The sequence below is a fragment of the Haemaphysalis longicornis genome, unplaced genomic scaffold (genome assembly GCF_048455015.1).
Source record: "Haemaphysalis longicornis isolate Haplotype H1 unplaced genomic scaffold, Haemaphysalis longicornis Haplotype H1 scaffold_1, whole genome shotgun sequence".
Taxonomy (NCBI): Eukaryota; Metazoa; Arthropoda; class Arachnida; order Ixodida; family Ixodidae; genus Haemaphysalis; species Haemaphysalis longicornis.
The window spans coordinates 302,631,236-302,646,805 of NW_027526203.1; the positions used below are offsets into that span (position 1 = coordinate 302,631,236).

Genomic DNA, 15,570 nt, shown 5'->3' on the forward strand with positions numbered 1-15,570 from the left:
AGTCAAAACTGGGGTGTCGGCGTTTAGATTCGACGACCCCTGCACTAGGAAACCAACACAGTCAGTGATGATCGTATGTAAATATTCGGGGCCCCGCGCCGTGTATGCGGCTGTGTTATGTTATGCTGTGTTATGTGGTGTTATAGAAGTACACATTTCTGCAGGCAGCGGGCGTGTGATTTGGTGCATGTTTTGCGTCCTTTAATAGCGCTTAATTTGTTTATTTGGCGCTATTGCCCCACCCACTCGCTAGTATACATGTACCCTCCCGTTCGTAAATCGTGCGGCGTAAAACGTTACGCAAGAATCATTTAGTTTGCGAAAATACGAAACAAAATTTCCACTCGTTTCAAAGGCGGTGCCAGGCCAGCAGTGTCAGCTGAGTCGGCTGCGCAATTCTTGCGTTCGCTTGCATGCTCCCGCTGAAGCAACCTTTTGCAGTTACCTCAGGATATAGGATGAGCAGCGTTCCTTGTTTATGCTACTCGTGAACTTTCCTTTGTCGACCGCACGCAAGAAGAAAAAACTGTAACTGTCGTGAAACAGTTAAACCACCCGACCTGGCGATACTGTCCCACGCCGCGACCATCGCGAAAGCTCGCTAAAAGAAAGCCGACAAATCGGCTTCTTTTAGCGGATATTATTTTGTTTAGCCTCTGCAACTACTTTAAGGGCTATTTCATACAATATGCAGTCATTTAAACTCGCCACAAAGCGCCACAACCAACTTTCACTCTGGCTTGTAATTGAAAACACATGGAGGGCGGCGGGGGTCGTCTGCTTTTGTACTACCCAGAGGCGTTGGCCGCTAGGAGCGCTGCATGTCGCCAAAACTCCAGCGCAGGAGGCCTATTGATGAAAATCAGTTTACAAATGCGTGAAAGGTGGTGATAGTGTGGTGAAAGATTGCGCTGGGGATTGTCGTCGGCGCGGGTTTAAAGCGATCACCGAATAACTGCGATGACGCTATGCCTTTTCGGCACGACCCGGCCTCCGAGGGACCTGTTCGCCGCGACAGTGCCGCATGCAAGAAACGCAAGCGGGCCGGTAGTCGTTGGTAGAAATGTTCAATTATTATCGTGACGAGTATGTTGTGTTTGGGCACCCCTTATCTGGCCTTCAAACGCTGTTACCCCTATTCTAGAACTGACGTGCCGACTCTAGTACGGCCGACGCAAAAAGCAGGGCCGCGCAGCCACTAGAGGCGGAGCATGCGCGTCGGCTGCTAAAAAAAGGGGGGCGTATTGCCGAGCGGAGTACATGGCTACGCGTATTTCGGAGCGCAAGGTCCCTGATGAGTGTCTCTAGGTTGTCTTGCTCCAAGCTTATCAGCTCGTAGCATCCACAGCGCTTTGAGGCGCGTTGCCTTCAGGCCTTATTGCTTTCGCAACCCTATGGCCCTTTAAACAATGCATTGCAAGACAAAACACAGATGCTGCAGTGAACTTGGAAGCAGCCAGCGACTGGTCTTGTCATTTTCTGATGGCATGCGCTCTTCCCTGTACCCGTTCTCTGTACCCTTCCTCTTAAAAAGTAAGGAGCGATCAGACGCTTTCACTGCGCAACCGCATGAGGCACTGGCTCGACTTTGGCTGAGCTTGAAGGTCATATTTACGCTACGAGGAACGAGCCGTTTTCTGGGGGTGTACCGGGACTAATAGAGCTTTTGCTCTGTAAAGCTACTCAACAATGGGTGCATTTTAAAGTACCGCTGTCTTAAGTGCCACAACGGCGCACTGTTTAAGACATCAGGGCTTCTATAACGCTTTTACCCCAAGGTTCTTCCAGTTAGCATTTTGTAATACCCAAGACTTAGCCAGTCAATATGCTATAAACCTTATTTTCCCGCTGTACTAATTGACAGTTGGAAGACGCATTCCTTCCTTAATCTCTGCGTTGTGCACATGGCATGTGAGAAGGTGCTCGTTTTTTGTTGTTGTTGTTCGAAGTGTCAGAGTAACCGTGGCAGCGGAATATAATGCGTAAATACTCTCGCAGCCCTTGTCTCTTTCGCACTCACTAGATAGAAGCATGCTTCCACTTTCGTAAATTTCATTGCTAATGTTTCGCTTGCAGCATAATTCTGCATGCATTGTGTTATTGATCTTTTCCATGAACGCTACCCAACGTTTAGGCGGGCTGTTTGGAATGAGTGCTCGAGAATGTTTTATAGGCGCAAGTTGCACAGCGAACAGCGATTTCAAGCGGAGTTAACCCATAACAACCAAATGTGCAGAACATTTCATTTTCCTACGTTCAGCAATTTCTCTTCTCCATGGTGGGTAGTTTGTCGTGGTTCCTGTTTTATCACAGAGCAAAATAATTTTTCCCGCATACATTCGCATTTTCTCATGAAATTTAGTTTGTACAGATTATACGCGTTTGCGATTATATGAGCCTTTTATTAATATGAGCAAGAAGTATTTTTGGATAGTTATCATTTAGTGGTACTTTGAGGATTTGACCATGACAAAACTGGGCGTTGTATCTAATCGACATCTAGAAAAGACACGCAGATACAAAATCCTGTATCCTTTTATTGTATCGCTTCACTGAAAAGGCAAATAAACAGCTTGAGACCATCCTGTCGAAGGCGCTTATATTTTGGCCAGATATTTCGTATTATTGCTCATATTGATCACTCGGTAAATCCTCTTACACTACGACTACACAGGCGTTTGAAATGACAATCGAATGGCATTTGAGTCAAATGGCCTTCAAAGTTTCAAGTTTCAGACATTGAAAATTTCGGAGGCCATCTGACTCGAGCAACCGGCGTATTGAAACGTTCTAAGTATAGGAGCGTTGTTTGTCTGTATATAGGACTCAACACCCCAGTAATTTTATATATCGAGCAGTGAGCCAAATTTTGAAGGTTGCTTCTGTAGAAAATGCGTATTGCTGATGTGAGGATACTTTCAAGTCAGCGAATCCGGCTGGACGCGTTACCTTGGCAGTGCGGCTAAACCATTTAACAGGAGAGTGCCTGGGTGAAAGGAAACTTTGGTGAAAACGGGATTAAAAGCGGCGCCAGAGATTTATCGAGAAGCTATTTCAACCTTGCTGTCCGCGTGCTCCCTCTGCAAATTGTTGCTTGCTATCAAAACCTTTGTTTCACAGGTGCGCGAATATTCGAAACTTCAGATACTTCGCGGTAGTCTTTAATATTCGGTCCGATTCGCAGCTCACTATTACCATTCGAAGTACTCGGAGTTTGCGAATATTTCAAAATTCACACTACGGAATTCACAAATTATAGTGATATTATAGTTGACTCTGCTGCATGACATGCAAACGTACAAGCTTCACCGCACGCCCTAATTTCTGGGGTTCGCTTTTTTGCACAACGTCAGAACCCCGCAAGAAAGCTTAACTCGCGCAAGCCTTGTATGAGGCAAGTGCGGGGTAACTCTGGTGTACGTCAGCTAAAGTGAGACGCCACCTGCACAAAATTTATAAGCAGAAAGAGTTTTCTGCAAGTATAGCGCCATTAGCGAGAAATGAAGAGTTATTACTTGGCCTGCAGTAAGGTCATAGAATGCAGTAAAGTCACTATCGTACAGCCTCTTTTCAATGACTGGAGGAATCAGTCAGACACACGTACTTCTTATATTCATAGCATGTCGAGGAATCTAGATTTCTTCATGGCAATGTATGCGACGTTTTATTCTACGGCTTTACCGTATTGCCTTTACTCTTGATATTTTAATTTTTTCTAGCACTTTATTATCACGCGCTAGTACGTGAACACTCAGATGTATTAAGTCCTGACTGCCTAAGTTATCTTTCTTTTGTAGATATGTTTTAGAAGATCTATGCGCATAAAGCAAATATATTTGTATTAGGAAATAGTATATTAGAGTCGCAGTCCCTTTTTACTATTCGTATACGAAAATAGTCTATTTGATTCGTGGGAAGTTTTTGCTATTCCTTCAACGCAGAAATTTGGGCCAGTTGGTGACGCGAATTCGACATGGTAAAAAGCGCGCTAGATGGGGACGGAAGAAGAGGCAGTGATGCGGGACGATCGCTAATCACGAGCGCTAATTTAGCGCTCGTCACGTGTCACTGTCTCTTCTCCTGTCCCCGTCTAGTGCGCTTTTTACCATGTCGAGATGGCTATTGGCAGTCTAAAATTTAATATTCGCACACCACTAGTTTGTTTGCTTTGATTGTTTTGCTAGCGTTCTTTTCGTGAATATCCGGCTACAGCCTTCGAGAACTGCGGCTTCTTGAACTCCAGTAACCTTGTGCAACCAGGGTGCTCAAAACTTTTTTTCTTCCTTCTTCACCTTACTCGAAAACGGCTCTGTCAGGAGACAGGAGACACTCGAAATTAGGCTCATCCAAGTAAGTTACCTTTCCAAATGCCGACAGCTGCATCTGGAGAGGCAGATCCCTGATTCCTCACCCGATCAAAACTACGACGACTATGTCACCGTGGTGCGGCCCCGCGCCCACTGATATGGCTCGACTTTATTTGTAATGGTTTTCTTCGGAGTTCTTTAACATTTGCCCCAATATCGGATCGAAGGGTTGCTAGGGGCGTATCAGTGTTCGTATTGTATTAGAGCTCAGGTAAACGAAATTTTGCATGGCGAATTAGGAATACATTCAACAATTTTTTAACACAGTTTGAACTCGATATATCGGGGCACCTGTAGTTCTGAATTATGTAAATTCGGGGGTAGCTTTGAAGAGGCTATAACACAGTTAAGTTCTTTACCTGGGGCTTCTTCTAGGACTTAGGTCCTGCGGAAATAAAGTTTGTTCTCTCTCTCTCTCCGAGCCGCAGTAGCGTCGAGGATCTGACCCCTCAATCACCAATCGAGCGACTCAGATAAGACGAGAAACTATACATTTATTTACAATAACAAATGCGTAGTCTGCGGCACGAGCCGGGTGGCTCCGGCAGTAGTCTGCAGGCCATCGTGAACCCCCCTGCCCTCCCTTTTTGGCGGCCATTTCTTCCGCGTTTCATCTCTTATGGGGCGTGTCTCAATCGCAGTAACGGGGAACTCCTCCTTTGACTGTCCAAAATGTCTAACACATAAAAGCACACATGTGCAGATGTAAAGCAGGCGACACGTGTGGGACTCGATTCAGGTCTCGGATGTTTGGTTCACAAATAGTGACCAAAACGCCAGTTTCAGTTTAATTGCGTTGGCGATAGAAGGATCGTGTCGGGAAAAAAATTGCCACCGTCGTTTTGTGGACTAACAGGAAGAGGGGCGAAGAGCAGAGCAGTGGAGGAGGGAAGCAGAGTGTTATTTATGCAAAAGCGAGTAATGCAGACAGCGGGGGACAATCACGGCTGCGCGCGGAGAGTGAACGTCAAGCCAAGGCGGCTGCCGCTTCAGCCTCGCCGCCGCCCCAGTTGTTCGCGCATGTTTGCACGCCTTGCGTCGCTGGTTGTAATGGTTGATGTGTAGAGGAAAATAGAGTGCGAAGTGAGTGCAGGGCTGACTTGGCTGAAAAAGAAGATTGAATGGAAATTAAGGCGGCGGAATGCCAAGACTGGTGAACAACAAAAGGTCGAGTGACGGGCAGCCAATGCAACCGCAAGGCGAGAAAAGGGGGCCACAGGGAGAAGGCAAAGCACGGTTGGCACGGTGCGCGGATTCGGCTCGGAAACGGCGTGCGAGACGCGCCGGGTTTTGGGCTTTTAATTTGGAACAAAGCGTGCTAGGCTGGCCGATCCTCAAGTTCGTGAAGCAGAAGAATGCGATCCTAAGGTATTCCTGAGGATCCTTTAATGCAATGGTTCTCAAAGGGCGGTCCGCTGACCCCAGAAAGTCCGTGAGAGCATTTGAGGGGTCCGAGAAGCCTTCACCAAAACTCCCCCCCCTCCCCCCCCCGCCATTCTATCCTCCATTTTTCCAGAACTTAGTGGCAATGCAAAAAGGTGGCTTCGCCGATTGAAATGTACGTTTAGTTTCTCCGCGTAGCACTTATTTTAACATTTGCTTTTTGCACGACACGCCAGCTATGAGAATAAAAAAAAAACAGGCACAGAAAAGGCAACAAATAGGTGTTCAAAATACTTTTAGATTCGAGAGAAAATAGTTCAACGTTATGACGGGCATTGTCATAAATGTCAAGGACAAAAAGCGGGCATTGAATAATTGTGCGGATGACGAAGCTGCAAGTGTTCGACATTATGTCACCGATCCGCATATACTTCATCGTGGGGTACCCCATCCATTTCGCAAGCTCAAAAGGGGTTCCCGGCGCACTCATGGCTGAGAACCACTGCTGCAGTGCATGGATCTCCAAATAATTTTATGGTTACAGATTATACCGGTACGGTGCGTACAGAAAGGGGTCCCGAGGTGTTTCACTGCGGTGGACGTCTTCTGATTAAGCAAGAAAGTCACTCACAACTGGAAAAAACTTACACGAAATGTTAGGCTCTCGCCAACAAAGACAAATAAATTTGAAAAATTGTACCGCTAAAAGAGTGCTAGTTAAGACTTTTGGCGAAAAAGCATAACAAGTCAAAAACAAAATGTCGTTGTGTAAACCAATACTACCTAAGAAAGGAAACCTGGTGGACGCGTACACGAGACTCAGTAAAGGAGACCAATGAAAACGGCACGAATCTTGCCTAACTCTAGACGGTATTCAATACCCCGTGGCTCATGTTTCCTGTGGCTAGAGACGATCCTGCTGCAGCGCTGCGACCCTTTTTCCTTCGGCTCGGCCCTCGCAGATCCCGGCGAATCTGACGCGGCTGACGACGCAGTTCGTGGCCACGCACCGGCCCCTGGACGTGACGGTGCACACCACGACGCGCGAGACGGTCACCTTTTTCACGCTACCAGCTGGTGACTACATCGTGCTGCCCTGCACCAGCACGCCCAACTGCGAGACGCGCTTCCTGCTACGCATCTTTACCGACGAGCACAGCAATGTGTGGTGCGTACAGCCAGCCTACCGCCTGTGCTGCTCTTGTCTTCTACTCGAGGTTCTGAAGGAGGAGCCCAGGTTTTTTGCTCGACCGTGTGCAGTGTGCGCGACATAAAGCCGCGAAAAAGGTGACCTGCAGCGAGCCTCTGCATATTGCTGTCGCTTTGTCGCTGCGCAGCGGGTCGCAGACCGCTGTTTTCGAGCTCTATTCGCAAATCTGATATGTTAGTATTTGTCGCAAAGTTAGATGTCATGTCACTGCCGAGCAAGGACTGCGAAAACCCGCGTTTAGAGCTGCGCATGGCCCCTGAGCTCGTCGCTTCAAATACCGTCTGCTCAATGGCACAAACTTTCTATAGGGCCCTCTTTAGCGTTTATAGTTTCAAATCTCCAGATTTTTTTTATTCGACTCTACGTAAAAGTCGGCTAAAAGCAAGGCAGAAGAATAGTGATGAGAAAACTTTCCTGCTAGCCTGTTTCCTGAGGTATGGAAAGGTCACATTAGATCTCTAGCCGAAAACAACACAACTATAATATTTACTCAGGATAACGAGATGACTGTAGAAGCTTAGTAACCATGCATATACGCAGAAAGTCAGTGGGTTTCCTTTTCGTGGAGCGCTTTTGTTTCTGCCTGGCTTGATAACCACGTAAAAACGTTGAATGCATTATATATATATATATATATAGCGAATCAGAATAGGAAACGAGGGGCTCGTAGAAATAACACAGAAATAAGGGTTGACAGTCAAGAAAACCTCGGAAAGCAAAGGGGAGGTTGTGGTAGGTCATTGAAACAGATAAAGAATTTGGAAAGAAAGAAAGAAAGCGGAGAAAAAATGCCCGCCAGGTGGGATCCGAACCCACGACCTCCAGAATACCGGTCTGGTGCGATAACCACTACGCTACCGGCGGGGCGATCTACCAGCGCCACTCTGACTTCTCGGGGTGAAGGGGTCCCTTCACCCCGAGAAGTCAGAGTGGCGCTGGCTACCACCCCCAAGCACAGGAAAAAATTACATTGACATAAATACCCCAGAAAGCGGGGGGGGGGGGGGGAGCGTAGTGGTTATCGCACCATACCGGTATTCTGGAGGTCGTGGGTTCGGATCCACCTGGCGGGCATTTTTTCTCCGCTTTCTTTCTTTCTTTCCAAATTCTTTATCTGTTTCAATGACCTACCACAACCTCCCCTTTGCTTTCCGAGGTTTTCGTGACTGTCAACCCTTATTTCTGTGGTATACATATATATATACACACATATATATATATATATATATATATATATATATATATATATATATATATATATATATATATATATATATATATATATATATATATATATATATATATATATATATATATATATATATATATATAGCTTTCGTTACCTGCGGCAGGTATACTGTTAAAAATCCGATTTCCTCGAGAGAGAACCTCTCCGCCTTTCGTGCGCGATTATATTTGTCTGAAAGCTTTTGCATACACCGTTTCTGAAGAACATACGATGTGCATAAGAAGGCGCAACTATGGACACCCAAAGGACTTCTCTCTTGGTGAATGCAAACAGGTCAGGGAATGAAGGGAGCCAAATGTCGGGCTCCTGTTCATCTGAAGAATAGAAGAACGAACGGTATACGAGGTCGCCATAGAATGAAATGGGATGCACATTTTTAGTGCGCCAGAGTGAACTAACACAGAAGAACAAGGGGTAGTATACCGCGAGCGGGGCAAGATGAACGATAGTACAGTGGAGAACAGAAGGGACATGTGATGTCGGATGTGCGCCGAGCCTACACAGCGGGGAAGCGCGGTGGAGGCGTCGTGCGTGGCTCGGTGCGTGGGAGTTGTGTATACGCGCACGGCGTCCGCGATTAGCAACGGCAAGAGAAAAGGAATAGGGGGCGCGCCGAAACGGGACAAAGGAGATATGCGCAGACAGAAAACAGCCTGACGCAGGCACGTTAAAAAGAACGAGCAAGGTCCATTTGGGTCCACTCAGTGACGCGGTAAGCGCCAGTCCCGTGCGTCGCTCCTGTGTTTTGTCTGATCTGGACTAATTTTTTTCACGAATACAAACGGAATGCGCACCTTAAACGAATCTGGAGCAGATTGCCCGATAATTTGGGTGCTATAGTTCCCTTTACAACATAAACCCACCGCGGTGGTTCAGTGGCTATGGCGTTGTGCTTCTGAGCCCAAGGACACTGGCTAGATTCTTCCCCCCTCCTCTCATATCCCCCAAGTATCCCAGGTGGTCAGAATTATTCCGGAGGTCTCCACTGCGGTGCGCTTCAAAGCCTAGCTGTAGCTTCGGCGTGCTCAATACCAAAAATTTGAAGAAAAAAATATTATATGGCCTTCTTTTCCCGAAGTACCTAGTACGGGGAGGGGAGTGAATGAACTCTATGAAACAACAAGCGCGACCTTCGCGCGCTCTCCCGGTGGGAGGTGTCCTCAGTCCAGGATACCTTGGTGCTTGCTGGCGAGATTGGCCCTCTCCACCAGCATGCGCTGGACGGCTGGGAAAATAACTACTCGCTCCTTTCTCTTGGTGGACACGATGATATTAACGCTCGTATGCTGAACATACACCTAATTGGCGAAACTTAATTCGAATATCTATAATTCAAGGGCAACCCGTCGGATTTAACTAAATGGTGCCCTGGAACGTTGTGGAAAATACGCCGAGTGACGTCCGTCCTTCACTTCGTTCTATCTATTAAAGCACGAAGTAAGATGAATGTTAAAATGATACGAACCCGCAGTGAGGTCGTAGTGAGCCCAGTTTACAGAGCATTCGCCCTCAGGGCAGGAAGCAAAATATGTAGGTGATTTATCGAGAATTTCCCCCGCAGGGAAGTCAACGACGACAACCTTATCTACCGAAGCCTGAGCTTCACGAAGAATGGGACCACGGGTCACGTGAGTACAGCGTGTGCTTTATGTCTGTGCACTGTTCGACTAACGGTACGGAATCTGCCATGGCCTATTATCTGTCGAGATAGTGCGCCAAAAACGCTGACGTAGTCTGCGCGATGGGGGGCGCGCTACAGACAATATGCAGGTGAGACCACAGCTGTTTATTAAGAGTTAGCAGGGACCATATTCTCGACTTCGCTAATTTTTTGCGAATTCGCTATGTTATTTTATGTAAACTATCGGCGACGAACTCACCTAGGGACCTGACCAAACGCCGTGTAATGTGACCCTTAGCTTACAAAAATCAGCGCCGAGGGGCCTTTTTTTTTGCGAGAGATTGCCCTACGGCATAAAGGTTCTTACAGGTACGGGGCTGCACACATTTAGCGCACAAAAGCGAGAAGCGACCGATGCTGGGGCCCCATATCCAGCGCTGGAGATCTGGAAGAGACCCAGACCTAGTCTGGAGCCCTGTGCCTCGGCAGTGTTGCATACGTGCGCTGCGAAGTGTTGGACAGGTGCAAACAGATGGTTCGTGTCATCTTCTGGCGCAGAGACTGTACAAACGAAACGCGTCGCCTGATATTTTATAGCTATACTGGTGTCGTCGGCTCACTTATTCCTCATGCTAGAAGGCAGACAGCGCGGTAAAACCGTCACTTTGCCTTTTTTTTAATTTCTACCATTTTTGTTCACGTGACCCGGAAACTTAGTCGAAGTGTCGGCGGATGCAGTGCGTTGAGTCCTTCGCCCTCAAAATTGTTATTTCTTTGGCTAGGGAACATCAACAGCACCTTGTGTGAAGCGGCTGCTGCTGCGAATTCACAAAGAATTGACGGTGCCAGAGGCTCATAAAAGTTTTCCGGATGTTTTGGGAAATGGCAACAAAAATGGCTTAATCCCATACGACATATCCGCAAACAAAAGTTGCTAACATGCGACGTAAGCTTTCTCGCCAAATATTTGAAATGTCACGACGTTGCAGCCAGTGGTAAACAGAGCAGGCCTTTAGGTGTCACGCACGCGGTATTCTTGAGGAAAAGCAACTGAAAAGCAAATCGTTCTTTTCGCAAAAAAACGTTTCATGTTTTTTTTTTAAAGGAGCAATAAAAACGTATACAGCACCATGATGGGGTACTACATTCCCCTCAATTATACAGAGCCCGGCCCACTGCATCCATCCATTCATGCTTGCTCCATAAGCTTGTATGTCACATGATCGAAAACCAGAAAAAAAAAAAAAAAAGAAAAACGCAAAGTTACTGTCTTATTCATTACCGTGCTGATCTAGTTCGAGCTTCAAGAGCAAGGGAATCGGTGACAACAGTATGGTTTTCTGTTATCAGGCGAAGCTTGCTTGGTCTATACCACATCACAGACCCGATAGTCACGGCATGAACGGCGTGCTCTGTAGTAGCAGCAGTGATAATGAAAATAGAATTTGCAAGTTAACATTAACACAGAGAGCTAAATTATGTGATTAAAATTGAGAAAGAGAAATACGTAACTAGTAAAATTAAAGCAGTTTCCCTGAACGAGGAAACAGTCAAGTGTGCAGCAGGGATTCCCCAAAGGGGCTGTGGCGCCCTCTCTTCGCTAATTTCAGTATGAGCCTGGCGTTGACACGGAATTAGTCAAAAGGGAGCGCCCAAGCCCCTGTAAAATCCTATAAAGAGACACTGGATTGAGTTTTCATTAATCTGGGGTAATTCATGCGTTATTCATAGTTTTTTTTCTTATTTTATATTGTTCTGTACTTAATTGCGGCCTGACAACGGTAGCCTCCGCGGCAACAGCGCAGCTCAAAGACCGCCCCCCCCCCCCCCCGGCACATTGCGTATGAGCAAAGTGTACCTGTGTAGCGCAGCGGGGTTGACATCCGCTTCCCAACGCGAGGCACCCAAGTACGCCCCCGACCGGGGGAAGCGGGGATCTTTTCGAGGCCTCTGTTTGGGTGCGTGACGCTGCGTGACTGCGGTGGTTGCGACATGCCGGACCACTAAGGTGCTCCGCACTTAAAAAGCATTGTGTGACGTCGTTTAGTTTTCAGCACGTCTTTCGCTCGAATTTGGGTCGACGTTGCAAGACCGTTATATGCAATAACATAAATTTCAATGAAAAATTCGTTTGTTTCGTTTTGTTTTTACTGTCGTACTTATTTTTTGAATGTGAAATTTTTTGCGCTATATCCGGAAGCTTCGTGGCGATTTTTGTAAGGGAAGCATCGACGAAGCATCGACGCGCTCAGGCGATGGTGAAGGCAGCGTGCTTGATGAGCCTAAGCACGCGGATTTGATCGCAGCCGTGGCGGCCGTTTTTATGATGAAGGTGAAAAATGAAAACGCCCGGTCAAAACTAACACCAGAGTCCTTGGAAGGAGTCTGCTGATACGGAGCCATCCGCTTGGCTCGTCTCATAGCCCAGGTGCATACCTCGGTGCGTAAAACCCGCAAAATTTGGATTCTGAATGTCAAATCAAAGGCGTTTGGTCAGACCTTTCGCGTGAATTCGCCCGTCACCGATGGGTGACGTAAAACACGAAGCATTCACTCAAAATTCATGAAGTCGAAAATAGGTCCCCAGATTTAGGAGTGGCCTAGTTGCAACCTAGTGCTATTTAAGGGTGCAGAGCGCTAAGGTGAAATCGGTGACTTAGTGTCAGTTCCGTTCCCTATCGCCGGTGCTAATATTTTTTGCCTGACCGGCCTTTCAGTGAAAGCACTGTCACGCGTCCTTTGTCGAATGTTTCAGTGAGGAACAGGGGCTGCAGATAAAGAGAGAGTGGAATCACCTACCTGTTTAGTACAAGCATTAAAACTCGCTGGTCTAGCCGTGCAAAGAATGCAACAGCCACATCATGAATGCCTGCCGTGCGATATTGCACTAATTGCTTTGATGACACCCTTCTCGTTAAGCTACGCCTAACGTCTACAGATTATGGAATACAATGGCATGTTCCCTTTGAATGAGCGAACAGTTCCTTTGCAAAACGAGCTCTCGAAAACAATATTGACGCTTTGTTCCTTTTCCTTGTGGTATGCAGCAAAAGGGGCCCGCCATGTTTTCCAAGCTAGCGCACAAGGTAAGTAACTTATCGCTTGTTAAATACACGGCTTTGTGGTTGTTCTTTAAGCTGTTAAGGATAAACAATAAAATATTGAACTTGGTATAAAGTAGGGGGGTGCGCTTATGCGAAATTTCTGATTGGCGAATTGAATTACCTTCTATTCGATTTGGTGAACTGATCGAGCAGCGAATATTGAGAACCATTCCATATGAAAATATTTTTTAAATATTCAGTATGACATGACGCATTCATTTTATTGAACAATTGCCTCCGTTCACTTGGGCTGCGAAACGCATGAATTTTTCGTTTGCCTCAGATGCTAGCGATCTAGTTCCTAGCACGGTCGGCCTTTCACATTCATATGATCTATTTTGTGGCATTCGTTGTTTTAACGTGTGCTTGCTACTATGACGTTTTGTATCTACAGTTTGTGAGGCCAAAACAGCTAGCACATTCTCAAAGTCGCTGCTAATTACCGTTATTGACAACTCCCAGTAACAATGGAGCTTTCGCTAACTTTTTTGCTCTTCAAGCTATTGTAGCTTATCGAGCCAGCTGTATGATTTTTGACTCATTAATTTATGCCACCGTTGTTTTCTCAGTGGTATGTTCAAGAAGAGCCCATGTGCTGGTGTAGTTGAAATGGTCGAGATCGTAGGTAGTGAAGTCTTTTTAGCGTTACATCCTGGGAAGCTATGAAATAACACAGTGCAATATCGAATATTTAACATGCGATGTTGTAAGGACCGTTTAAGAAACATCGGCAGATATAAAATGAACATTTATAAAAAACGTGTTATTCATAAACTCACTCGCCGCGGTGGCTGAGTGTCTAAGGGGTTGTGCTTATGGTGCTTATGGAGGCCGTCTTCTGATGGAAGCGAAAAGCGAAACGCCCGTGTGTCGAGATTTCGGCGCACATTAAGTCTCCATGTAGTCAAAATCCGTAGCCCTCCACTACGGCGTGCGCGGCATAGCCCGGATGTAGCTTCGGTGTGCAAGATCTCCAAAATTCGAATTTTTATTCATAAATGGTGATGCCAATAAATGGGCTTTTAAAGGTATGCTACTATTCTTTATAGTAAGCTTAAATCATCATATTCGAAGTATTCGATATCAGATTAGGTTCTTTCACTGTTTGATTTGTATTGGATTAGGTAGCGAGGCTGCTTTGTTCGTATTCGTTATGGTTTTGGGAAATCACTATTTCCACGTCCTTAATACAAAACGGTTAGTGTTCGAGGTTCAAACAATATGTTGCGAACCATTTACCACGTGTTCGTTTGACTTGAATTTCCCCATCCGTGTGATGGCGGCACAGATTATCTATATCTCACTGCTGCTTCAGATTGTGCACGTTTGTACTAATAGTGACTCGTTCGTATGGAAGGTGCCCGGAGAACGATGTGCTGAAGCATGCTTGCCTAGCAGTTGCTTTAGTGAATAGAGAGAAAAAAACCTTGTGACCATCTTTTTTTTCACAGCTACCATGTGAGCTTGACGCCTACATGCTGCTCAAAATTTTGCGAGCCATCTCCAGAAGTAAGTGACTCGAAATACTATATATTTCAAATTCATCGATAATGCTTGTCTTGCTTATTACAACTTCGCATTTTGGATTCTTCCCGATAAAATATAAGCGATCGTACACGCAGGTGGAAGGTGGCGTATACCTGTGCCCCAAAATTGTGTGCAAGGAATGTCAAAAGTGCCTTTCAAATACGGATATTCTGGCTGTTTGTAGTTATCCATGACGGTAGACTAATTTTAGCTGTGTCCAGCTCTTTAAAACGTTGGTGCTAAAAGATGTCACCCTTAGGCGCAAATAGAAGCATAGAACCCTTTGAGAGGTGTTCAGCACAGTAGGTTTATTTATTTATTAATAAAACGTTTATGTAGGAGATGTGGATACGGATAATATTGTAGCCTTTTGCTCTGCGTGTGTGATAATTGTTGCGGCATAAATATTTCTCTTCAAATGAGATATGACTGGAAACTAATAATAGCTGTAGTCAAAACAAGAGTGACTGCCTGATGTTTCTGTGCGATAAAGATATCTTCTTCTGGGGGAAAGGGCGGGGGACAAAGCGCTGAAGAGGGGTAAATTTCGCTTCCCCGCAATTCTGCATTTCTTATACGTACATTTTCAAAATTACACTCGAAATGCTCTCTAGTAATTCATGGCGCTTTATTATCCAGCTCTAAGCCGTTACTGTTTCTTTCAAGCTCGCCTGTGCCAAAGAGCTGCCCACGCTTATTCCGCGCAGAAAACCTGTGTCTTTCAGATACGCAGCTTCTGTTGGAGAAGCCGACTCTGGAGCTGTGCCGACACCTCGTGATGCTCAAGGATGTATCCTTTTGCGAAGGACGCTGAGTTGGTTGAATACAGTTGTGAAAGAAGTTGCACAGGCAGTACTGGAGTTGTATTTGCGAGTTCCCAAAGCTCTAGCCGGAGGGGCCTCAAGCGATCGCAGAACGCTAGAGATTACGACTCACCGCAGCTTCTCGGTGTGCAGGAAGTGGGAATTTCCTAGCGGTACAGTAAATTGTTCTAGCTAGAGGTAGTGAAGAGCGACAGAAATGCGAGTTAATCTAGACTTTAGGATAAGCGAAATACCGAAATAATTAACATAGATATCGCGCAGTCTAAAGGTTTAACACGTCCCGGA

At 46.1% G+C, this 15,570-nt stretch overlaps 1 protein-coding gene across 2 annotated transcripts in view; it reads left to right on the forward strand.

The window, feature by feature from the left end:
* Positions 1–15,570, forward strand: part of LOC144149549 (calpain-9-like) — a 118,531-nt gene that overhangs the window by 99,078 nt on the left and 3,883 nt on the right. Inside the window, exons 10-14 of one of the 2 annotated variants that reach the window (XM_077681187.1) lie at positions 6,713–6,918; positions 9,771–9,837; positions 12,878–12,916; positions 14,386–14,443; positions 15,187–15,251. In XM_077681187.1, the coding sequence (XP_077537313.1) occupies positions 6,713–6,918; positions 9,771–9,837; positions 12,878–12,916; positions 14,386–14,443; positions 15,187–15,251 (435 nt within the window). Of the gene's footprint in view, positions 1–6,712; positions 6,919–9,770; positions 9,838–12,877; positions 12,917–14,385; positions 14,444–15,168; positions 15,252–15,570 lie in introns of both variants that reach the window. The other variant, XM_077681179.1, reaches the window with a different exon arrangement.